General features: G+C 37.6%; 3 protein-coding genes across 5 annotated transcripts; 1 reads left to right on the plus strand and 2 right to left on the minus strand.

The window, feature by feature from the left end:
- Positions 1 to 3389: 3389 nt before the first annotated feature.
- Positions 3390 to 5379, minus strand: LOC126611375 (expansin-A10-like). Its single transcript, XM_050279609.1, has 4 exons — positions 5213 to 5379; positions 4940 to 5070; positions 4387 to 4675; positions 3390 to 4141 (listed from the first exon to the last, which is right to left on the minus strand). Exons 1-4 carry the CDS (start codon positions 5362 to 5364, stop codon positions 3832 to 3834), a joined length of 882 nt encoding a protein of 293 aa, XP_050135566.1. The 5' UTR covers positions 5365 to 5379; the 3' UTR covers positions 3390 to 3831.
- Positions 5380 to 13734: 8355 nt separating this feature from the next.
- On the minus strand, positions 13735 to 18069 carry LOC126612034 (polypyrimidine tract-binding protein homolog 1-like). 3 transcript variants are annotated; one of them, XM_050280330.1, is made up of 10 exons: positions 17719 to 18066; positions 17204 to 17413; positions 16716 to 16778; positions 16557 to 16630; positions 16349 to 16444; positions 15283 to 15340; positions 15070 to 15174; positions 14900 to 14981; positions 14701 to 14813; positions 13735 to 14476 (listed from the first exon to the last, which is right to left on the minus strand). In XM_050280330.1, the coding sequence occupies exons 1-10, from the start codon at positions 17899 to 17901 to the stop codon at positions 14006 to 14008; spliced, it is 1455 nt and encodes a 484-aa protein (XP_050136287.1). In that variant the 5' UTR covers positions 17902 to 18066; the 3' UTR covers positions 13735 to 14005. The 3 variants fall into 3 exon arrangements, with proteins under 3 accessions (XP_050136287.1, XP_050136288.1, XP_050136289.1); XM_050280331.1 differs by lacking the exon at positions 17719 to 18066 and adding an exon at positions 16919 to 16976 and having other exon boundaries at positions 17204 to 17366; XM_050280332.1 differs by having other exon boundaries at positions 14104 to 14476; positions 14748 to 14813; positions 17719 to 18069.
- Positions 18070 to 19151: 1082 nt separating this feature from the next.
- LOC126612032 (KH domain-containing protein HEN4-like) lies at positions 19152 to 22838 on the plus strand. The gene is made up of 8 exons (XM_050280327.1): positions 19152 to 19303; positions 19416 to 20033; positions 20480 to 20905; positions 20993 to 21250; positions 21402 to 21668; positions 21786 to 21853; positions 22240 to 22300; positions 22462 to 22838. Exons 2-7 carry the CDS (start codon positions 19422 to 19424, stop codon positions 22283 to 22285), a joined length of 1677 nt encoding a protein of 558 aa, XP_050136284.1. The 5' UTR covers positions 19152 to 19303; positions 19416 to 19421; the 3' UTR covers positions 22286 to 22300; positions 22462 to 22838.
- The last annotated feature ends 2688 nt before the right edge of the window (positions 22839 to 25526 follow it).

Below are 25526 nucleotides of genomic sequence, written 5' to 3' on the forward strand. Positions count from 1 at the left end.
CACAGCTGTAGAGTGAAGAAAAATTAGCCCCAATCCATATATTCTTAATCTGCCTTTACACTTTACTTGACTTTGCCTTTACACTTTAATTAGCATAATCATGTGACTCAACAAAGCCTTCTGCCGGATGTCTTCACCTGAAAGGTAGAAACTCATTTGCACGACGACCTCTGCTACTTGCGTTCCCAAACCATAATTCTTATGTACATTACAAGCGTTGAGCGAAGTTCTCCAAGCAACAGTCACTTGACTGGCATGGTCCTCATATAATTCTCAGCATGATCAAGTTGGCCAGCCCTGCTGAGGAGTCCCACGATACAAGTATGGTGCTCTAGTCCAGGTGCAATGCCAATTTGTTTCATTCACTGGATCAAATAGTGGAATCCTTCCTGCACAAACCCAAATGAGCACAAGCAGAGAGAACGTCCCCCGACAAAAGTAATTTTGTTGGGACAGTCTCCAGCTTGCAACATGTCTTGAAAGTTTGAAACACATTTAGCTCTTCCTTGCCAAGCACGCGATGGGAATATCCAGATATCATTGCATTCCAAGTAACAGAGTCTCGATATGTCACATCCAAGAACAATTCATTTGCTGCGTGAATGTTGCCACACTTGGAATACATATTGATCAAAGCATTCCCAACATTGACATGTCTTTGAAACCTGACTTCTGAACACAGGCAGCAAAAGTACATTCATTTGGAAGAATGTCTTCAGTTCCCATTTTCGACACCACCTAATGCATCCTCAAAGTACCCATTTTGGTAACAAGCAGCCATGATTGGGTTGGGCTATGGATTTGTAAATGTACAACACCATTTTATGGGCTTTAAGCCCCTACATGTGTACTTGTGTTCATCAAGAAGACCACATCAACTGTAAGTTATTTTATGGCCCATGGAATACTGCAATACGAGGGGTCTCCTTCGTTTGTGTACGGGTGTAAGGATGATGGGGTTCTCTGAGCGAACGCGACAACTTCTCCTATATTGCAGCAATTCTAACTTGTAACAATAATATATCATCTTATTAATATTTCTTTCATCACGTGTTAGGTGACATAAAAGAGGTACCAATATGGAAATATACCACTTGAGAATACCCCTACACTTGAGCCAAAGATCAAGCCCGAACCAGCAAGTATTTTCAGTAATTAGTCCACTCTCCTTTAAACAAGGGCCATTAGGTATGTTGAATGGGAGAGTGTTAGATCAGCTGCGCATCTTATTTTATGAGTCTAATAAATATGAAAAGTCAGAATCAGCTCACAACGTATAAATTAATTCTAGCATTTCGGGGAGTTGCATTTTGCTGGCAGTGATGAACAGTTGAACTGTATCAGATTTGTGATCTTGATGGCCATACATGTCATGCAACCAACCAGCTGGTGACATCGTTTGATGAAACATTAGCTTCCCTTTTACTGTCACGCACCATAAGTCCCAAAAGACCTACAAATTAATCATCATCAATTCACTCAAATATCAAATCAAGTAGTTGCCGCGGATCTAAGTCTAAATTCATCGCATTTAATGTTGTGTGAGAATCTGCCGCGTAACAAGTTTTATATCCCATAAATCAGGGATAAGAGTTTATCCTTGGATTTTATAATTTGAAATCACCAAGCTGTATGTCAAATGTGGTTGTCCTGACTTGATAATTTGTGGCATCTGCATTCTGCGTACAGCTTGCCTAGATGTCAATGTGGTTGTGATTTTGATGTGACATAACTTTCCAGTGCAATTATGTGAATAATTAAGGTGCTCAAATTGAAGCATCAAATCGTATATTCAGGGAATTTCTATTAAGAATCCTCTTCTGAGTTTAGGAGGCCGAACCTCCTAAGCAAATAATTCAGATCGTTGAAATTTGATCAAATGGCTGCAATTATTATAACTTTTAAAGGAATCCCCTGTTTATAGTCATTGAATCAAATTTCAACGATCTGGATCATTTGTTTAGGAGGCTCAGCCTCCTAAGCTTAGGAGGAAATCCGGTTCATTTCTATTAGCATACAATCAAAGATACATTATTTAAAATTAACATCAAACAACGTGTTTAGGAGATTAACATACAACAAGGATATATTTCTCTCGAGATATAGACGTCAGGTGAGGATAAATATAGAGAGGACAGCGAAGAATCTCTTTTTGTATTAGATTAGATATGAACCCTACTAGCTTAGGACTAAAAAACAAAATTGTAATCAGAAGTCCCATAGAGATTAGTTGCAGCAATCATTGGAAACCCTAACCCTATCTCTTATTTGGGCACTGGCTTCATTAATTTTATAGTGTCGGTGCCTCTGCTTTCCATATTTGTTACACCAAAAACATTCCTCACTTGTACCTGGTGAGAGTAAATCTTACATCGGATAAATGAGAAATTTTGCATGTATTTATAAATAGTTGGGCTATTCCTTATATTGTCAATTGTTTTTATGGTGGAATCTCAACTTTTTCACGATTTCAGAGCAGATTATCCCATAGGTGAAGCCTAACTGCCACACGTGCTACACATCACTCAATTTGTGCTGTTCACATGTTAGGTTTGAAAATTCGCCACATGTGAGGGGTCATGTTGAGAGTGAATTTCACATCAGGGAAATAAAGGACCTTGCATGTGTTTATAGGTAGTTGAGCTACTTCTCAAATTGTCAATTAATTTTATGGTGGAAACCTTAACTTCTCAATTACCTAACTGGGTTAAAAATCCTCTATCCCATAAGAGTAATGTTAGGAAGACTAAATTTACAAACTAAATTATATGTCACAAATAGAAATAAGCACGTTTATCGACATTTAAGTAATAAACCAAACATCAACTTCCATGTTCTTTAGTTTTCAAAACTTTATCTCCAAATTTAGTCTTTCTAACATTACTCATTTTCAACTACTAAATGGAGGAATGGAGATTGGAGACATCATGTTCTATTCCATTCGTACTTTCTGCTGTTTATATAATATAGTTGAACATTTGGCTTCATTCTGATGATTAAAAGAGCAAACAGCTCCAAAATATTTCACTATCTGCATTAAAATGGACGATATATATACATGACAATATATAAATATAAATATATATATATATATATATATATATATATATATATATATATATATATATATATATATATATATGTAGGTATGTGTGTACTCTCTTTTGGGGTTTTCCTTCTTTTTCACCAGACATAAGTTAAGATTTTTCTTCCAGCACAGTGGACTAGACAAAGCATGCTTCATCTTTTACACTCAATTATAATCTCGAACGTAATTGTAGGGCTACGTTAGTTTGTCAAAACAATATGTGCATATGCTCCCTTACACTTGAGTTCAAGTTTCATCCCATAAATTAGAGTAGTTTAGATTAATATCGGCTTAGAATATGTAATTAAAGGCGCAGAATAAGCAGCCCGAGTTTATTACAATGACATTACACAAGCTGATTGTAAGACCTCTTCTGCTACAGCATTTGCTAATCGTAGTAAAAGAAACACCTCTTCTATTCAATATTCATAACTTCATGAACTAACAGCGGGTGGTAAATCTCCACTACCTAACTGCCTTGCAAACTGATTCTCTCTCTCTCTCTCTCTCTAGCAGATATGGCCATGAGGCTTCAGAATAATCCAAGCCATGACCTGAAAAAACTAACAAATCTATAATAAAATGAAAGAGGTCACTCAACCCTTTCCATTTTTTTACCCTTATAAGCAAACCCTTTTCATCTTTTACCCTTAAATTTTTACCACATATGCAGCTAAACAAACAGCTAAACAAACTGGAGTAGTAAAATAAGCTTTTTTAACCATACATAGAGAGATAATTAACTAATAGAGAAACTGTCTCCCAGTGTATGTCTGACCAAATGACCAATTCGGAGGGGCAACATTGTAAGAAACCAATCTGCGGCCATCACTGGTGGTCACAATAAAAGAGAGGCTTTGTCCATTGAGGTAAGAATTGCTCTGCCAGTTTTGGCCCCAGTTTCTTGACATTGCTTGCCACCGAGTCCTGGAGCCCTTGATGGCCACAGATTGCACATCTCCAGCACCACCGACGTTTGTCACAAGGACTAAGTTGAAGTAAGAGTGTCCATTCACAGTGAACCTTATGCCTCCTCTTCTCCTGCATCTAACCCTACAAAGCACATTGGAAACACGTCGGAAACTTGACAAAATAAAATATAGTATATAATAGTGGTTCCACTACTAATATAATGACCTCTTTGTGATAAAACCCTTAACCTGAGTTACGTAGGTGGTTAAGTTGAGGAAAATTAATGTCAGTGTTAGACCAAGTCTCTGAAATCTTAACATAATTAGGTCTCATTGGCACTCAGCACCTTATAAGAGAACCCATTAGGGACAAATGATTTAATTTACCTTCTGTAGGACACTGGGACAACCCCAGCTTTGTATTGGGCAATGCGGAGGAAGACAGGCTGAGAGAGATCAAAGTGTTGCTGGGGAGGGTCGCACCAGCCACCTGGTGGGCAAAAGTTTGTGGCAGTAACTATGATGGAGCCAGGGAGGCACCACTGTGGGTCATTCACACACCTGATCTGATAGCATGCTCCACAGGTCAAGCCATTGTTGAACAATGCAGTGCTTAGAGCTGCTGTGTTAGTCCCATAGCCCTGGCTGTAGAGGTTCCCATACCCACAAGCCCCACCTATAAACAAATTGCATGCCCAAATCTAATAAGGACAAATAGAATAAAGTAAAAGTCTAGTTTGCAACAAATGTATCACTTTTAACATAAACGATTATCCAGAGCTGTTATTGGCACTTCGAAATGATAACAGCACTTCGAAATTGTTATCATGTACTTTTGTAAAAAAAAAAGTAAGGAATGAATTAAGGAGTACATGATGAATATTTTGCACTGCTAATAACCATTCCGTTCATTAAATCAAAATCATAGAGCGAGGAATACCCATTGTGCCGGAAGCATCACCACCTCCATAAAAGGTTGCATGAGCATTGGACCAACCTCCATAGTAGCCATTAACAGAAGAGACAAGTGAGAGAAACCCAATTACAAGAATACCGAAAAAAGCCATTTTCCTGCACAACAAGGAGAGTATGAAGTTATGAACTCTTTAGCATTACTAAATTTATAGAAGAAAACTAGATAGCTAGTAGTAAATGGTACACAGTAGTGTACTATTTATGAGAAAAGGAGAAAGAGGAAAGAGAGAATTATTACAGTGAGGAAATGCTGATAAGATGAAGAAGTGGTGAGGAAATGAAGAGGCAGGGAGGGAGGGTTTGATTATTTTTGAAGAAGAATAAATAGAAGTCAGTCAACATCACACCTGAAATGACAACAGCTGACAATTTTTGAGCTGTTGGGACCATGCATGCTGCTAAGTGGTTTTGGGGACTCTCATTGTAGTAGAATCAATGCAGTTTGTGGGGACTGAGAGTGGTTTTTAGGGTTCAAACCGCGTGGTTTTCAAGTTTCCACCATTTGGCAATTGCCGTAGTGAACCTTAAGTGTGGCAGAGAGTAAACTTGGCTCAACTTCTCTACTAACAAGATGCCCCTCACATGCGAGAAATTTTGGTAGGGCTACGTATATAGGGCAATTCTCATACTGGTGGGGACTGCTGTGGAGTCCGACATAGAACTAAATGTATGAGATATCGTAATGTATGAGATATTGTCTTTGTGAGAGATGTCCAACAGATTACGTGGTTGAACACCCTGACTTATTCAAAATTTTCTCCTGTCATGCATAGAAAAAATAAAATAATCTGTTTGTGAAAGCAGAGATACTGAAGATGGTAAATTTTAGTAGCTACTCATATTTACTCTCAATTTATTGGCATGATGGAGTTTACATGTTCAAACTCCAATTTTATTGAAAACAGATCATGTAGTAGTTGGTAACGGACTTGGATTGTCTGCCCTCTTAGTTATGGTGCCTTTCCATGCCCTCCTATTTTGTGCGGTCACGGTTAAGCCACGTCAATATTTTATATTAATTTTTTAATAAGATAATAAGACAAAAAATAATAAAAATATAAAATATTGACGTGGCTTAACCGTGACCGTACAAAATAGGAGGGCATGGAAGGGCACCACAACTAGGAGGGCAGACAATCCAAGTCCGTTGGTAACTTACTCTTTTTGTACTACTGCCTGCAAAGACTGCAAATAGCTAGGGCTTGAAAGTTTTCATTTCCAACAAGTGTGCCTTGCTGTTGTTAGATTTGGTAATAAAATTCCGTTCATTCGGACCAACCATTGATGGGATAACCGCACATGTATAATGTTTCATGTTTATTATCTTCTTCTTTTAATCGATCATATAGTTCATCGGATTTATTCATCGACACGTGACCAAGTTACGTAATAAGAAAGTTAAACACAATAAAATATACAACCCGAATAGGCTATAGCTAAGAATCTCTCAGAGCACTTCCAGCGTTGGCTGGAGCTCGGGGGACAGGCCAGCAAACAGGGCCCGAGAGCTTGGCCTATTGACTCCAACGTGTGGGAGCCCGAGGGACAGGGCAAGCCCTCGCACCAGGCTTGTCACGAATTGCCAACCCACAAGCTCGAAGGCTGATGTCAGCCCCTTTTTTTATTTTTTTCTGTCAGGCGCGTGCACTGCACCCGCGCGCGGGGCACGTCACCCGACATGTTTTCAGCGAATGGGGCCTGCGGCGCAATTTCAAATTGTTACCGTTAGGAAGCCACGTGGCTTCCCATGGTCCATTGGATCTCAACAGCAAGAAAATGTGGATCGTTAGATTTGTAACAGTAAAAAAAAAATTCTTATTTAATATCAACCGTTGGATCTGAGATCAACGGTTGATATTATTCTCCTTTATAAATAAATAAAAAAAGAAAAAATAGTTATAAAATTAAGAAATGTTACTGTTATGCCACGTGGCACAATATAGAGTTTTGGAATTCAAATTTTTTTTTAAATCCAACGACAGAGATTAATTAGTTGAATAAAAAAAATTTAAAATGAATAAAAATCGGAAAAAAAAAATTGTTTTTACTTTTCTATAAATACCTTCTCATTATCATCTACCTTACACCACAATTTCATATTTTCTCAACTACTTTCAACCACATTCTTATCTTTCTCTCAAAGTTTCAATCCAATTTTTTTCAACAAAATGACTACTGATGCAGGTACGAATTGGACGCTTCTTGAAGATGTTGTGTTGTGTACTAGATGGGTTGAAGTTACTCATAGTTCGCTTACGGGTTGAAGTTACAAATAAAATTATTTTGTATTATTTTATAACTTTTCGGATAATGACACATGACGCAACGAGAATGATTAAAAATCTTATCCGAAATTACAAATAAAATTATTTTGTATTATTTTATAAAAAAATACTAATATTTTATTGTCTATTGTCAGGGCTATTGAAGTGCAACGGTGGAGATGTAAAAGACAGTTACTGTTCATTAAAGATAGTTACTGTTCATTAGGTGAATAATATAGTGTATTGCCTGGGAGGTCCCACGCTGGAACTGCTCTCAAGGTGTATGGGAAAGATAGATATCATTTAGTACAAGCTAAACGGTAGATAGAGAGGGAGTGACTTTAAATCTATGGGGGTAGCCTTGTGGTCATATGGTGGTGTGCAGTAGGGACAACCATTTCGCAAGGTGGTCATGTGGGTTTTTACCTTTACGTCCAGAAACTTTATTCTGCATCTGCACCTTGATTTGGTGTCAAGTTCATGAAGAATAGAAACCTTGTCTAGTAGTCGATGTGAAAACAGCGTATCTTTGGACGAAATTGTGTGGACCTTAATGCCTTCAATTTTCTCGTCTCCGTGATCTACACCAACGACCTTATCAGCATTAGATAAATAATACTGATTGTTGCAAAACCAAGAATTTGGGTTTACTCAACATTGTAAAGAAAAGAGAAATTACATGTGTTTGTAGAAGATCTGAGACCGTATAAAGATAAATATGCACAAATAGAATTAGTTATTAACTTTCGTTAAATACAAATCTGCAATATATTCGCTAAACAAACAATAAACCGAATGTATATTTCACGACTTAGCGCTCTTATATTCTTCGTTTAGTGCAGCTTTAGTCCTATTTGTGTTCATTCCCTAGTAAAAATCAACTGAAGCTGTTCTTTTATTAGTAAGTGAACTCTGTGATTGGAAGAAGTTTAGATTGGTCTTCATGGTCAACAAGGCAGAGGCCAAGGTTTTCACCAACTGCCAACTGCACTGTCAGAAGACGGATGTTAGCGTATGTCTGCACCACTCACTCACTCACTCACTCACTCAGCACATATATATGTGTGCGCGCGCATATATATATATATATATATATATATATATATATTGAGGACCTTGCTTTTCTGGATATTTGGACACTTGGTTTCTGAGCCATGTTGAACAGTTTTGCAAATACAGCTAAGCCTAACAGACACTGTCTAATTAATCACCCAACCCCAAGTGTTATTAGTACAAGGATTGTCTGCCCTCCTATTTTCGGTGTCCTTTCGTACTTTTTTGTTTGTGTGGTCACGGTTAAGCTACGTCAATATTTTATATTACTATTTATTTTTATCTTATTATCTCTATAAAAAAACAATATAAAATATTAACGTGGTTTAACCGTGATCACATAAAACAGAAGGGCACGAGAGCCAAAAGGGCATCGGAAGTGAGAGAACAGACAATCCTTGTCCGTGTTAGTATGCATCATTTTCAACATAACTGAACTCACAAAACCTTTGAAAACAACGGCCAATGTTTGTGACTGATGATATGGACATTAAAATATTGTAACTATGGTTTGATGCAGATGATGCATGCTTTCTTAATCCGTATATACTTCTCGATCACATGCACTTGCCTTTCGAAGGCATTTGATGGCAATTCTGCGTTATTAATTTGATGAGTCTATTGACTGTGACGTAAAGTATAATATGCATGCGTAGACGTAGAGTGACTGGAGAAAAATCCTATTACTTCCAAAGTCTCTTCTCATGTAATAATTAACACATTAAAGACATGATGTATTATGTAGAGAGAGAGGGAGACAAACCATGATTTGCATGTTACTAGGTGTATATGATTATGCGTGTATCTTTCTGGATGAGTGACACATCAAAAACATAATTACGCTTCTCCGTTAATAACGTAAGCATGCTGCATTAGGCCTTATATTGCACTCCTAACTAAGCCATCAAGTTAGACCATATTAGACCATATCATTGTTAGTCATTTGCGTCCAATGCACAGCTAAATACACCCAAAAAATTCATTGCTGCAGCTAATTAATGTTTTGTCTGGCTCTGACCGGGCATATGACATATAGTTAGCCGGGTGAAATCGAATAATATATAAACACAAAACGTGTATGTTCAATCTCCTTCATTGTCTTTCATTTTCATCACCACAAAGGTGAATTACCACATTTTTTGGAGCTACCGATTTCTAACTGATTTCTAAGTTCTGGTAATTATTAGAATTGGATCCTACTATGAGGTAATTGATCCGATTTTCATTCCATCCTATTTTTATTAAGTTTTAAGTTTGTTACTCTGTCATTCTTGATAAGTAAACATGTCATTAGTCATTTTCTTATTTACTTTCTTACTTACATGCTCAAGGTTATTGTACCCATAACAAGTGCCCGAATTTTGGCCAACTCATTCTTGGCCTAATTTCTCTTTCTAATGTTCAAAGCTTTCTAAGTTTGGATTCCTCCTCTCAATCGATAATATATATATATATATATATATATATATATATATATATATTTTTTTTTTATCACAAATAGTCATTGAAATTGATCAATCTCATCAAGATGCTCAATGAAATTGAAAATCGATCAATGTAGTCCCTGAAATTGAATGCTGCAAATCAATGTAATTCTTCCGTCACAATTCTGTCAAAAATTATGTTAATTGTTGATGTGTCAAGTAATTAGTTCCTATAAATCTAATTAAATATTATTATATCTATTAAAAATATTTAAATAATAAAAAATAATTTTTTATTTCTATATAATTATAAACTTAAAAAAAACAAAAGAAGATTACTGTTTATCTTCTCCCTATCCCATCCGAGCAACACCCAACCCCCAACCCACCCCCACCCGCATCCCATCTGCAATATTCAACTAAATTAAAACAGTAGTCTACTTCCTCCTCCCCTACTCTGCATTGCGAAATGATATTTCTCCTCTCGACTTGGCTTCCATAGCCAGAAAGCTCACTTCTGCAGCAGGAAGCAGTCCCCGTTTGCCCCTCAGTCTCCTGCGGCTTATTCTTCAAGCACGAGCGGCCAGTTTTGCCCAAGCCCTATGTGGAGCTCTTCGTCGTCGCCGGGGAGGAGTCCAAGGAGGCACTAGCGGATCCATTAAGGGGAAGGGGGTCAGCTGACCTCCCGAACTTCGATGAACGTACACCTACTGACCTTCTGAACTTCGATGAACGTCCTTGGATACTTTGAGTGTTACCTTTTGAAGATTAGAGTTGACTTCATACTTGCCCTTCAACTGACTTCAGGCCTATCCAAACCTGATGAATGTCCATAAATACCTTAAGTGCTATCCCTTACATTAACATATCTGTAGGATGCATTTTTAAATGACTTCAGGCTTACCAAAACTCGATGAAATGGCGATATGCATGTTATTTCTGGTATAAAAAATTTTAAGCACTGCGCTTGCTATTCTTACTGACCCGTTAATATTATTTTCTGGATCCACCACTACAAGGAAGAGTCAGGGGAGGTTTGTGGAGTAGGAGAATTTGGGTATGATGGTGGGTTATGGTTATTAGAGATCGTCGCGTCGTTCGTGGAAGCCGCTGTTGGATACGATAACGGAGAGATGGGGTGGGGGTGGCGGAGAAGATAAACAGTAATCTTCTTTTGTTTTTTTTTTAAAGTTTATAATTATATAGAAATAAAAATTATTTTTTATTATTTAAATATTTTTTATTTATATAATAATATTTAATTAGACTTGTAGGACTTAATTATTTGACACATCAGCACTTAACTGAATTTTTTACGGAATTATAATGGAATGACCACATTGATTTGCAGCATTCAATTTCAGGGACTACATTAATTAATTTTCAATTTCAGGAATCATCTTGATGAGATAGGTCAATTTCAGATACTATTTGTAATAAAAAGCCTATATTTAATTAACTTTTGATAACAGATTTCTAGTAAACTTTTAACTTGGCATGTGGTACGACATCACCAGCCAACATGGAGGAACCGTATTTTTAGACAATGCTGCATTGTAAATGAGAAGGACCTGAATGTAACATATGTTATAAGTGAGATAACTTTTCTCAATTATTTGGAGTTATTTTGGTGGACCATATTTGAGGTTGCAAAGGACAACCACCACCTAATTGACAGCATATGAATGCTTAACAGATTAATGAAATGTGGTACTTAGAACTGAAAGCTGTTTGATGTATGACGGGATTGGATCTTCTCTTGATTCATTTTGTAGGAATTCTAGGGATTCTCACATCTTAATAATTTATCGTACATAATGCGGTTAATTTTTATCAGATATTATTTATGTTTAATTTTAAATAAATAAAATCAAATAATTTCTGACCGCACGATATACAATAAATGACTAAGATGTGAATATCCTAACGATCCCCACAAAGTGGATCCAAACGGGATCCAATTCCATGTATAACTTATTATTAAAACTTTTCACTATTGATTAATTAAACATTTATAATAGGTTTTTTAGTCAAAATAATTTCTGATATTAGCATAACTTATCACTTTGTTCACCGAGATTTAAAATAAATAGAAGTGGTCCTTAAGATTGTCCATTGTCAATCATTTTGGTTCTTTTGTGAAAAAACTTCAGTTAAATTGAAGAAACCACCAGCTCAAGGAAAAAAATTGATTTGACAAAAATACCCTCAATTTAACAAAGATTTTTCACGGAATGACTAAAATGATTAACAATGAATAATTTCAGAGACAATTTCTATTGAATATAAATCTCAAGGACCAAAGTGAGTAAGTACTCACATTTCAATGACTATTTTAACTAAAAAGCCTGAAAATGGGCAGTGAATTATGCGCTTCATTTTCACTTTCTACACCATCTGTTGTTTTTTACTATTGAATTGAACAATCAAAAAGAGATTTAATAAACAAAATGATAAGAAAAAGTGCAGAATATTATAATATAATTGGATCTCCAATTTAATCACTTCCCTAATAATATGGTTGTCTTTCAAATAAAAAGATTCACATATTATAATACTAAAACAAATTGGATCTCCAACTGTGTCAAGCTACTGATTATATTGGAGGCGATTCTTTGCCTTCCTATTTTTCGTGCCCTCCTGTTTTGTGTGGTTAAGATTAAGTTACGTCAATATTTTATATTATTTTTTTATAGAGAGAATAAGAAAAAAATAAATAATAATATAAAATATTGACGTGTCTTAACCGTGACCACACAAACAAAAAAGTACGGGAGGACACGAGAAATGAGAGGGCAGAGAATCTGCCTCCGATTATATTAGTATGATCATCATCAATGGGGATTGACAGTCTGCAGTATACTAATTACTTGTAACTCTGCAGAAGTACCAAGTCAAGATTTGCCCTGTTCCTGAGATGACAAGCATCTGCTGCCGACATAGACAAAGGCACATGTTTTCTCTTTCTCCCACTTCTCCATGAAAATGCAATGAAAGAAAATGACAACCATGTATATATGAAGATGAAAACAGATTTCGATTTTTAGTTAAAGGCAAAGACTGACAAAGATTACAACTAATGAAAAAACAACTGTATGAATCTCATAGAAGTTCTTCACTCTAATTGTGCCGAGGGTTATAGCCACAAAGCGATATACAATCGGTTACAAAACGGATTTCTTGAACAGTGTCATATTGTATAGCAAGTGTAATCATGTGGTGATATGTGATTACATACTCAATGCTAATATCTGGCCTTCTGACCCGATTAATGCTGGCTGTGTTTGATTAATCTTGGCACATCTCGAGGCATCCAGGAAAGAAAAATAGTGGAAATATCTTGGACAATGGGATGTTTGAGATCCAAGAGCTCTCCAGTCACCATCGAGGCAAAATCTTAGGCACGATCAGCGTATGTCACATTTTGTGATCATCCCTCGGGGAGATAGGTTATATAACACCCGGTTGTATTTAAGTTTTTCTCCCCCATCGGGGTTTGATTATCTTTGGATGCGGACGCTTGGCAGCTCTCATACTCCCACTGTCCGAATCACATGGTTACTCACATGCCCTACTGGTACTGTGATAAGGTTGTTCGTGTTACGTTGAACCAGAAGCCTGCACGGCTCTCTTGTTTTAAACAAAGTAGGCCAACCCTGAAATTGACCTTTCATTACAGTCTTCGCACGAGTGGTGCTGTCCACATCTCTTTTTTCTTCCCACACATCCCACTCAATTTTCGGCCGTCGGATTGAATGAATTGAAAAAAAAATCAAACAACATAAATTAACAGAAGGTGTGAAAAATAAAAGAAATGTGTGAATAACAACACTCTTCACAATATACTATTACTTTGGTCGAACTTTCCATATGGTTCGTGAAAATGATTTCCCTGCTCAACAGCACTGGATGTAACCGTTGCAGTCCAAACTAATTGTGCACTAGAGATTAAAAAACACGACAGGCAGTGTACAATTGATTTGGAAAACCGTCACAATAGAATCCCAAGAAAAAGCAAGTTTGAGGAACCATCAAATTGTTGTTGAGCATATTAAAACCGTACCAGGACTTCCGAGGGTGCGGATACACAAATGTATTGGAAAACAATACATATGGCCTATTCAAACTAAAACCACAAGAACGGGGTTCCAATCAAAGCAGGGGCAGTGCTGAGTTTCCGACACTGCAAATTGAATTCGGGGTTTTACGTTTAACGTCTGGACACATTCCCGACCAAAAAACACAAAAGATGAGACCGGCAAGACCCAGCATTCTTTTAAATACTACATCCTATTGGCCGTAGTAGGATGGTGAGGCACCAGGAGGCCGAACCCCGGGAGATGAAGCACCACCACCAGGTCGCACATTGGGTGGAACGCCTGGCTGAGACATTCCCCTGGAACCCATACCCGAAGAAGTTGGGCCTGATTGGAGAGGCGAAGAACCCACTGGCATTGCTGCAGAGGCATATACAGGACCAGACGATGCTTGGTATGGTTGACCAGGAAAGGTACTATGAGCCGAACCAAAGGTGGATATGCCTGCCTGCATGGCTGGATCCCATGATGGGGATTGTCCTGGAGGACCTGGAGGAGCTTGGGCCTGCACAGAAGCTGCACCACTGTACTCATTGCCATGGTACATCGGAGCAGCCTGAGGATTCTGCCAAGCTCCTGGAGGAGGAGGGTAACCAGAAACTTGTTGGGCCGCAAGCAAACTAGCATCTGGGATAGTGTAGTCCCTACTTTTGTCGCTATACGCCTGCAAGTAAAAATAAATACAAGCAATCAAATTCTCAGGAAAGATATTTTGGGAATGCATTGGGATAACCAGATGGAAAAGTAAGTGTCAAGAAGCATACATTAAAGGACCAAATCGTTTTTTGACCAAGAACAGATCCACTTTTTCCTCGAAAGATGTCTTTACATTTTCCTTCTTATTTTTATTCTCATGAACAGTTTTAACTCAAAAACTCATATTTATACCTTTACATTGAGATCAGTATGACGAGAGTATGATAGATGAAGCTTACAATAGCCACCATCATATATGCAGTGTCCCTCTAGAGCTTCTCTGGCAACTGCTGCGGTATTGAGATCTGAAAATAACATCTCACAAGTCAGCCACAGTCGAATTCTCAAAGATCAGTGACAAATCAAAAAGTCGTATTGAAAGAGGAAATACCAGGGTATTGAACTAATGCTTGTGTTTGGCCATTCTTCTCAAATATAGCAATTTTTTGGACAGTGCCAAACGCAGAGAACACCTGTAGCATATAAGAAAGGATCATGATATCTAAAAATCCTCTTAAGTAAACTGAGCACTAAAAATGCATGAAAGGTATAAATCCTAACCGTGTGAATAACATCCACTGTGACAGCATACTGCATATTTTCAATTGAAGCAAGAAGCACGTTACTCTCCAGCTCTTTCCTCTTTCCATCAGGACCTACAGTAGGCTGGACATAGAAATAAAGTCAGGGCATCGTTGGGCTTATCGCTTATGTAGTAATACCCAATACTGCATAATACATATTAAAAAAAATGTTCTAAAAGCAAGAAGAAACCTGCATAATTCCCTCTATTGCAGTAGGATTTACAGGAAGGAGCGGATTTGTATAGTCTCTGCAGGATCAATGCAACCAAAATCATACTTATTAAGCCACAATTACATGCACAAACTGATGTGAGAGTCTAAAAAACTGCCTGAGAGCAGAAACACATCCATAAAAAGCCATTTGAAACCCAAATAAAAAAGGTATATAGTGTTTTACCAATAAAAAAAGGAAGATATCGAATAGAAGAACACTTATTAAGAATGAACTTTGATAAGCTCTGTGGAAGTATTATTTAATCACCTTATTGTCCTTAACAGTTAATATATTACTCAATTCATTAAATACTGGAAGGATTAAGCCGCCATTTAACCTGCTTTAGTAGAAAAAGAGGGTTCTCTAAAATACAATATAGATAGTTCCAAATTATAGATGTTACGTGCAATGAATAAGAATATTTATGACATGTATTTCTCTTTTGGCTGTGCATTAGCCTCTAAACACTTTGTGTAAGAAGCATACTACCAATAAATTTATGTCAAATTTAAATAAAAGTGATTATTTCTAGTAATCATGAGAAGAATGTAAACACATTTTCACTATGCATTAACAGTGTCAGTAATATATGTTGTCTAGCAGTATCTTATTCCAAATCTAATAATTTAGTATAAAGTAAGTATGTTGCAAATATATGACACTGACGATATGCTGGACGAGAAGCCATCCCACCAAGAAAAATGTGATGACAAAGAAAATAGAAGGTATTGTACAGTGTGTGATGGTGTAAGATGAAGACTGAATACAGTGCTAATTTGGTACATTTCCGCAATAATAAATACATAAAGGGTACTATATAAGATCAAGGAATTACTAAATGGCCATGACAACACATCTGTGTTCTGGCTACCAAGCTTCACTAACCCCTAGATGACAAAAAGCACACACACCAATTAGCATTTGATTTAACATGCAATAAAATCAGCGAAGGAGTGTAGCAATCATCACAATGTGACACAGAAGAGTGAAGCCAGTATGGAAACCAGAAATAGATTATTGACCTGTTGGGTCTGTTTCTTACCTGCTTCGGTGAGACTGGAACTTGATGTTCAGATCGGTGTGTGCGGAATATGAAATACGTAAGTTGCATGAACCGACGTTCTCTGGAAGCAAGTACCTGAATGCAAAGCATTACATGTCAAAATTAGCGACAATACACACTTTCCCAGATGTACTGATATCAATGAGAAAATGATGGTGGGATGAGGGAACGTATGTAGTGTGCTTGCCTGGGTATACTTCTTCCATCCAATGCATTCCTTGCCATAGATGCGGTGACAGCATCACTGAACTGAATCAATGCCTGCAAAATTAAAATGAGAGAGTAAGCATGAAGCATGTGGAGTACAAATCATATGCAATACTAAGAAAGATCATCCAATACACACCTGGAAGCCTGCTGCTTTTTCAAAAGTAGCAATCTTGTGCACAAAGCCGAAAGCAGAGAACACCTGAAAAATGATTCAGTTCATCATAAACATATTACATTGACATAACAGGAAACAAGACAACAGCAGAAACCCTCCCAGATGAAAATACTAAGGGCAGCAAAAAAATTCTGAACAGATGAGTTATAAGTGCAGAACGACACCTGTGCATGTATGCGTGACCTTAGAAAGGAGTATGACGTACATGATAATAATTCCAAACTGCTTCCAACAAAGGAATTTAAATAAGAGACAAAACCATCTATGATTCAACTGATTTCAGTAAAAAAGAAAAAAGTAATATGTGTTATACACAAAAAAAAATTTGAACGTTTATCCAGAACCCCATGACGTAGAAAACACCTCGGCATATCATGATCTCTAGACATGGAACAAAGTTTTGCAATTTATTACAAGATATGTCCAAATGTGGGCCAAAAAGCACTTACCAAGTGAATAACATCAATGCTCACATCGCCAGCTTCAACACCCTCAATGGTTACCAACAAGACATTTCCGGGCACATCTCCCGGACTTTTGTTGTTGACAATTTCGTGTCTATTTGAATACTGAATGTAAACGGTTTTACCACGGACCTGCGCAGGCTCCGAGGATGAAGCATAATACGAAACCATATTGATGGCCTGGTTTAGGTCCGACTGCAAAATAAAAAACCACATTCATCAACATATAAACATTGCGAGATGCGAAAGATATAAAAACTAAAATCCTTACAAGAAATAAGCATATTCATACATATTAGGCAGCTAACTGGATAACCCTGAAGTTAGATTTCATTAAAATTCTGAATTTTTTTAGTAAATCTATTAGAATTCACACAAATTAGGCAGCTAACAATAAAACCCTCAAGCTAAATATCATCAATCCTGGAAAATTCAATAAATTTATTAACATCCGAAATACGACACTGAAATTAGAAATGAGAAAAGTGAGAGGGGCGTACGAATTCGACGAAGGCCTGATTGCGATTGGCGCCGACATTACACTTGGTGTTGACGATCTTGCCGAAAGGTTTGCAGAGCTCGATCAGCTCCTCCTCGGCGCACTCCCACGGGAGGTTACGGAGGTGGAGCACCTTCGACGGCGTCTGCGTGTACCGGAACTGCGGCGTCCCCGATGTCGACATAGGGCAGAGATTGGGTCGGCCAAGTTGGGGATTGGGAGTTAGGGTTTGGGGAAGAGAGAGATTAGAGAGGGATTGGGGTGTTTGGCCGTCGAGAAAGTGGGGGAGATTTTACCGTGAAAATTGCGAGTTTGGGTCGATTCGATTGGGTGGGAACTGGGGACGTCAGGTGGGACCGTGGGAGGATTTCTATTGATAAGAGAGCTCACACAAGGGTAAATCTGTTTGTGAACTGCGTGATGTGGACAAATTTTTCAATATAAAGGAAACACGATTCGTTATATAAAATATATTATTTCTAATAATTAATGAAATTTTTTTTATCAATTAAAAGATGATGAAAAAAAACTTAGTTTTCTATCATAAAAAAAAAATAATGGACAATAATGTAATTTCACATATCTAAATTTTACTTTTTTTTTATTAAAACCTCGTCCACAGATGATATTAAAATATCTTTAATATTTAAAATTTTAAAAAAACAAAAAAAAAAACTCTCACTGCTCTCACGTTCTCTCTCTCTCCATCTCTCCTTATTTTCTAAAAAAATATGTTCATACATACAAAGTGAGTGGACAAATGCTAATTACAATTAATGTACTGCATCCTTTTTTTGACGTAGTAAAAATTTTATTTTGGTGAACGCGATTTTAGTAGGCAGAGGGGTTTATATTAAATAAAAAGAAAAAATTCATATTATTTGGGAGATAATTGCTAATTATCTTTTTAATTTGTAAGAGCTGGTAGCTCAGTTGAATACAAATATTTATCCTAAACTCTCGTCTTGAATTAAATTTTTTGTCACACAGTTCAAAGAATACAAATTGCTTAAATGAAACAAAAGTGATGAAACAAAGGTAGTTTATATTTTATACTGGCTAATTATTGATCTGGCAATATAATTTTTTATGCACAAATGATACGTAACATTGAAACCACTGCCACATCAAAAACAAATTTCTTTAACAATACGTAATATTAAATAATACAAAAATGCAAGATCGAGATTAAGAATTTAAAAAACTAAAAAATTTAATTTGAAGGTTAAATTATTAATAACATTAAATGATACGTGATATTGAAAGACACACATCTGCAAGTGGCCATTTACTACAATGATAAAAAGTAATTGAGCTCTTAACAGCGTGGGTTCGAATCCCATCAGTAACTAATTTAACATTTAACCTAACAAATTTATCGATAAAAAAAGAAAAGGACACTTAACTTAAAATTAATTGTTTTATTTTCCTCACAAGAGAAAGGGCGGTCAAAAGTGTGAAAAGCTGAGTGTATAACAAAAGAAAAAGAAAGGGCGGTCAAAACCCTAGAAATCTAAATCTAAGATTCCAAAAAGCAGAGACAGCATAATCTGGCAGTTCGATCGACATCTCTCTCTGTTCAAAAGGTACTCGATTTTCTTCTCCAATTTAGGGTTTCTGTATACCCAATATTTCTAAATTAGAGTTGAATCAGATTTCGCACTGATGTTGTTTGTTGATTGAATGATTGGGAAACAGATAGCGATGGCAGGTCAGAGGAATAGTCACGGAAAGCGTTCTCATTCGCAGTCGGAGTACGCCGACAGCGGCGGCGGAGGAGGAAACAAAAGGAGAAATCCCGGCGAGGAAAGGGAGCAATTCATCATCGATGCGGAGGACACGGTGTACCGGTACTTGTGCCCAGTGAAGAAGATTGGGAGCATAATTGGGAGAGGAGGAGAGATTGTGAAGCAGCTGAGGGGGGACACCAAGTCCAAGATTCGAATTGGGGAGACGGTGCCGGGCAGCGAGGAGCGGGTTGTTACTATTTACAGTGCGAGCGATGAGACGAATGGGTTCGAAGATGGCGGGACGTATGTGGCTCCGGCTCAGGACGCTCTGTTCAGGGTCCATGATAGGGTGATTGCTGAGGACACGCATAATAATAACGACGAGGAGGCAGACGGTGGCAGTAGTGGTGGCGGGGGGCACCATGTGATTGTGCGGCTTCTTGTGCCGTCTGATCAGATCGGTTGCATTATTGGGAAAGGAGGGCAGATTGTTCAGAACATTCGGAGTGAAACCGGTGCACAGATTCGGATTCTCAAGGATGACCATCTGCCTGCTTGTGCCTTGAACTCTGATGAGCTTGTGCAGGTATTTTGAATAAGTTTTTGAACTTTTTAATGAATTTTTGAACTTTTCCTGTTTCTTGCATACGGATGTCTTAAATTTATGATTCGATTTGGGTTCTTGGTGCTTTTGATCTTTAATGGGTAAATTTCTAGGTAGCATTTCGACATCTTACCTGAAGAGAGTAATACTCTGCATGTTCTTATTGGTCTGTATGGTACTTTCTTTTATGTTAATTTGCACAATTCCACTCTTTGGACCCTTAACATTATATGCTTGTAAAATGTGTGTGATGTTTATTCTTTTTTCCTTAATAAGTGGTCAGGGTTTGATGGAGCATGCTATATTAGAATGTGAGACGTGGAATTGTTGAGAAATCTTTGGAGTCACTTTGTGCAAGTTGTTTGTTTTCTAGGTACTGGAAATTCTTTTCATATGTATGCTTATTAAGTTCTTGATCATGGATTCAGATATCTGGGGACGCTCCACTTGTCAAGAAGGCTCTTTTTCAAATTGCATCTCGCCTTCATGATAACCCATCACGATCTCAGCATTTACTTACTTCTTCGGTGCCTATGTATTCGGGTGGTTCACTCATGGGTCCTTCTGGTGGTCCCCCACTAATGGGAATTGCTCCAATGATGGGTCCTTATGGAGGGGGGTACAAAGGTGATGTTGGAGACTGGTCACGCTCCTTGTACTCAGCTCCAAGAGATGAAGCATCCTCGAAAGAATTTTCTATTCGCTTGGTTTGTCCAACTGCGAATATTGGAGGTGTGATTGGAAAGGGTGGTACCATAATTAACCAAATCAGACAGGATTCGGGGGCTGTTATTAAGGTTGATAGTTCAGCTACTGAAGGAGATGATTGCTTAATTAATGTATCAGCAAAAGAGGTGAATTACTGCTCCATTTGTTTTTTGCGTGGAGTTGTATCGGTGGAGGATTTACATCATCGTTTTTTTTAACATGTACCATTACAGTTCTTTGAAGACTCATTCTCAGCAACTATTGAAGCAGCAGTGCGTTTGCAACCCAGATGCAGTGAAAAAGTAGAAAGAGATTCAGGAATTATCTCATTCACAACCCGCCTACTTGTTCCAACCTCACGAATTGGCTGCCTAATTGGGAAAGGTGGTGCTATTGTAACTGAGATGAGGAGACTTACCAAAGCTAATATTCGCATACTTTCTAAGGAAAATCTTCCCAAAATTGCATCTGAAGATGATGAGATGGTGCAGGTAAAGTCTTTTTAACCGTGCTTCTGGATTTTCCTGACTCTTGTATTTTCTTGTGTCATTTTGAAATTTTTCTTTTTGATATTGTGTTTAGAGTTTCCTTGATTTGGCTCGTATCATACAGATATTGACAATTTTGTGTTTCATTTTACAGATTTCTGGAGAACTTGATATTGTTAAGGATGCTCTTATACAAGTAGTTACCAGATTAAGAGCAAACCTTTTCGACAGGGAAGGTGGAATGCCTGGATTCCTGCCAGTTCTGCCTTATCTTCCTGTGTCAGCAGATGGTCCAGATGGTCCGAATTATGATAGTAGGGATGGTAAAAGACATGGTCGTGGGCATTCTTATTCTGCTGGCTATGGTGGCTCAAGTGATTTTGCTACTAATGACAGTTATGGAAGTTATGGTGGTTCGCAGGTATATTTTTACTGCTATTTTTAGACTTTTCTTCGAAGAATGAGGTGACTTATTTTCACTTTACAAAGGTTTTCTTCTTTTTCACTTGACAACACTTTTTCTTCAAATCATATGTAGATTGGTGGTAGCGGCAGCGCTTACAGTGCCTACGGGGGTTATTCTTCCGGGCGGAGTGGTAGTTCTGGGTAAAACTTTCTTCTCTTTTCATTCTTGAATTTCCTCTTCTTAGTTTCATATCCTCCCCTCCTTTTTTTTCAAATTTTTTTTGTGTTCTGTTGCTCTTTTTGTGCAAATATATATCGAGTAGCTAGCTGTATCCCCAATTTTAGGTTACAACTTCACAGTAAGTGTAGAACCTCAAGTTGGATATTCATAAAATTTGAAATTTGGGACTTTGTGGTAACACTTAACGAATTTTAGTCACAAATATCTCTGAATAGAGTTATCTGGGTTTGTTCATGAGCGCAGTAGGCTTCTAATCTTGGGTTTATTAATTAAGTACCCTGTTTCTTTTTTCCACAAATGCTGTTCTTGAAACGCATTAATCCTGATTTGAAGCTTATGATATCAGGTTATCTAGCCAGAACCCTGTTTCTCGGAGGAGAAACTATGTTTAATGATGGTACCAGCAGGTAGACTATGGTTGTCCCTTGAGATTTTCATGTCTGTTGTTATAACTGGCATTACCCCTTGGCCAGTCATTTGATAATCATAACCTATCCAATCTCCCTGTATATAAAATTCTGATGCTCATGTTTTCCCTTTTTTGCCTTTCCCATCCCCATCAAAACAGCTGAGTTCTATGAAGCCTGAAGCTAGCCTACTGTCTGCCTAAACTGGAAGATGAACCAGCATATGACATAGTCATGGCCCACCTTGACGAATCTACTTATAAGTCCAAGAAACCAAAATTACCAAGCTTCCCTAGAACCTATATACCAGCATGCCCGCCCATGTTGCTGTTTTTCCTGTTACACTTTTACGTTGTGAAGCCATGTTACTTCAATGTTACCTCTGTATTTGTGCTTCTCAGCTATGTAGTTTGATTACTTTGTTGTTTTAATTTTTATGTTGTTGATCTTGAAAACTTAAGCACTTACTTTGTGATGCAGCAGATTGTTGTATCATCTGACTGCCAGCATTTATGATCCATCTGTATCATTTTTATTATGATTTTGGTTTACAGTGACTGTTTCTGAAATCCATCCGCATTAAAATAACTTTTTTTGAGTTCTACCAATCCTGAACTAGTTCTGATTTAAAAGTGTGAATTGTTCATATACCACACAAACACATGTGCACACACACACAATTTTTCTTTTTGATGTCTACCAATCTGAAATTAGTTACAGGTTTTAAAGTAAGAATTTGTGTATTTTGCATATACCAAACACATATATTAATGCTAATAGAGCAGGATGTGTAATTGAAGCTCAACTCAACACGACTTCAGTAGCTGTGTGCATGGTGGTGTTTGTGTTGAGCTTTAGTTAGACAGATGGCTGTATTTTTACAAATTGAATGCCATGCATCAAACACTCTGCCGTCCCAGGAAATTTTTGGTTGAACACCAAATTTAAGTGCAAGTTTTCTGTTAAGTTCTGCTGCTGCCAGTTTTGTTCATGTTCAGGTAAGTTTGGAGTTTCCTTCAATGTTATGTTAATTACAAATTTGATGGATGCTGGAGCTTCAGATCTTACTTTTGTAGGCCATGACGGAAATTTGTAGGGTTGAAACTCAATGATTCAAGTGGTAGGTTGATTTACTATGTTATGCATGCAGCATGCTCGTTGTGCCACTCTGTAGCTATGGTTAAAAGTGATCTAAGTCTCTTGTACGACGCATTTGGCAGGTTCTATTTCTGCCCGTTGGCTTGATCATTTGGCAGGTTCTATTTCTGCCCGTTGGCTGGATCATGATACAAGAATTGATTGTTGCAAACACGATTTAAGCAAGCATATACCCTCTGTTGGTTGAGTACATAGTATGATTGGCAGCTTTTCGCATATTAGTTGTACTTAGTGGCACTGGTTGGATTTAACTTTTGCGTTTGTTTTTCTCTTTGGAGGAAAGGGGATGTGTGCTGGTTGTGTACATGTTGGGGCGACGCCCGTCTGCTTTTAAACTGAATGGATTAAGTTTATTGGAAATGCAGTTTTGATATATTTCCTTTGTTCACACTTTGCTGCTCATGTAGTGCAGTTTATGGGTTGGTGTGATGTGTTTTGAAGCCATTGTTTGCTTTCTGCCCTTTGGGTTTTTATCACAAGTGTCTGAAAGGAAATCAAGAAATTGCATTTTCAGTGTTTATTATTACAACCTTTGGATGTCTCAATATTTAGAAGGTAAGTACCATCAGACCGAAAAATAAGTACCACTAGATCGAGAGCTAGATGGTGACTTTACTTGCACAGAAAAAAATAATTGCAGGAATGCGGATGAGTACATGAAGTGATGACCCTCTTGCAGAACATGATGGCGACGCTGAGATAAACGTCGTTCAACTTGAAGGCTTCAAATCGGTGGAAAGTTTGGACTAAAATGTTATATTTGGGTCTGAAGGTTGTTGAATAAAGCAAAAAGTTGTACAACGAGCGTCTCACAAAATATATATCAAGGGGTGTGCTATTCACACATCTTTTATTAGTTCTCACACATCCCACACATCCCTTGTTAATTTCTCGTCGTTGATCTTTTTTAATTTATTCTATTCTACGGCCGAAAATTTAAAAAGGTGTGAGAAGTAAACAATGGTGTGTAGATATTACATCCCTATATCAATTGGTTCAACTTTTCATTGAACCGAGTTCTTTAGAATAAAACTCCACACCTCTTTGGGTTACATGGCAGGTATTTAGATTAGGGCTGAATTATTGGGTTCACTTACAACCATGACTGATGTAGCTCTACGCATGGCTACTCCAAAGTGGTCGAACATGAGGGGCATGTTGAACAAAGCAGAGAGTCCCACATTGGTCATCTCATGAAATAAGTCACAACTTTAATTCCACTGAGGTCTTTTAGGATAAAATCTCACATCTTTTAGAAGACAAAACTTATATCAAATAGTGAGTCTTTGAATTCTATAACGCCTTTTAATTCCAGCATTTCATATTGAATACACAAAATCTAATTTTTGCTTGTTGATATTAATCAAACAAAAACTCAACAAATCCAAAAACTCAATTTTTAAAGACCCCCCCCACAAACAAAAAGTCGCTATTGACCTGGAAACTTGTAGAGTTTGACGAAGTGGGAGTCGTGATGTCGTCGCAGTGGTGGAGGAGGAGCTTGGAAGGGGAGATAGGTGGAGGCGTGGAGCATCTGGTGTTGGCCTAGGGATCAGTTGAGTGGGGTTAGCCAATTGGCCAATTTGGGAATTGGAATTGTAAAAGTGAATGAAATGGGCTTTGGTAAAGTGAAGTCTCTGGTCTGGGAGTGGAAACAGTCATTCGAACCTTTCTTTCTTTTTTTTTGAATTAAAAAGGTGAGGGTCTCACAGGCTTATTAAGAAGGATGAGTTTTATTTTATTTTTTTCAAATAGTTTGGCTCAAAACAGTGTTGTTTTGGTGAAGTCATTTAAAAAGAAAGTATTCTTCTTCTCTTTACACTGCAATGCAGCTGTCGCCACTTTTCTTCTCTTTAAACTGCAATGTAGTTGTCGCTTCTTCTTTTTAAACTGCAATGGAGGTCTTCACAACCATTTATTTGTGCTTCCGAGTGGTCCTAAAACCATCCAGGCCCTCTAATAGATTCGCTCCTAGTTATGGGTAGATAAGGTCATCTCCAACCGATCCGACTAAAAGATCATAGGGCTACAAATAGCTTGGAATGACACGAAAACCGTCTTCAACCGA

This window comes from Malus sylvestris, chromosome 17 (assembly GCF_916048215.2).
Source record: "Malus sylvestris chromosome 17, drMalSylv7.2, whole genome shotgun sequence".
Lineage (NCBI taxonomy): Eukaryota > Viridiplantae > Streptophyta > Magnoliopsida > Rosales > Rosaceae > Malus > Malus sylvestris.

Excerpts from the sequence above, each read along its gene's own strand:
- LOC126612032 (XM_050280327.1), top strand. The coding sequence starts at position 19,422 with ATGGCAGGTCAGAGGAATAGTCACGGAAAGCGTTCTCATTCGCAGTCG. Across the intron at positions 20,034-20,479 it reads ACTCTGATGAGCTTGTGCAG|ATATCTGGGGACGCTCCACT; the intron begins GTATTTTGAATA and ends TCATGGATTCAG. Across the intron at positions 21,669-21,785 it reads GAAGTTATGGTGGTTCGCAG|ATTGGTGGTAGCGGCAGCGC; the intron begins GTATATTTTTAC and ends AATCATATGTAG.
- LOC126612034 (XM_050280330.1), bottom strand. The coding sequence starts at position 17,901 with ATGTCGACATCGGGGACGCCGCAGTTCCGGTACACGCAGACGCCGTCG. Across the intron at positions 16,779-17,203 it reads GCATTGATGTTATTCACTTG|GTGTTCTCTGCTTTCGGCTT; the intron begins GTAAGTGCTTTT and ends ATCATTTTTCAG. Across the intron at positions 14,982-15,069 it reads CAGTGGATGTTATTCACACG|GTGTTCTCTGCGTTTGGCAC; the intron begins GTTAGGATTTAT and ends TATATGCTACAG.
- LOC126611375 (XM_050279609.1), bottom strand. The coding sequence starts at position 5,364 with ATGGTCCCAACAGCTCAAAAATTGTCAGCTGTTGTCATTTCAGGTGTG. Across the intron at positions 5,071-5,212 it reads CTTATCAGCATTTCCTCACT|GAAAATGGCTTTTTTCGGTA; the intron begins GTAATAATTCTC and ends CTTGTTGTGCAG. Across the intron at positions 4,142-4,386 it reads GTCCCAGTGTCCTACAGAAG|GGTTAGATGCAGGAGAAGAG; the intron begins GTAAATTAAATC and ends TGTGCTTTGTAG.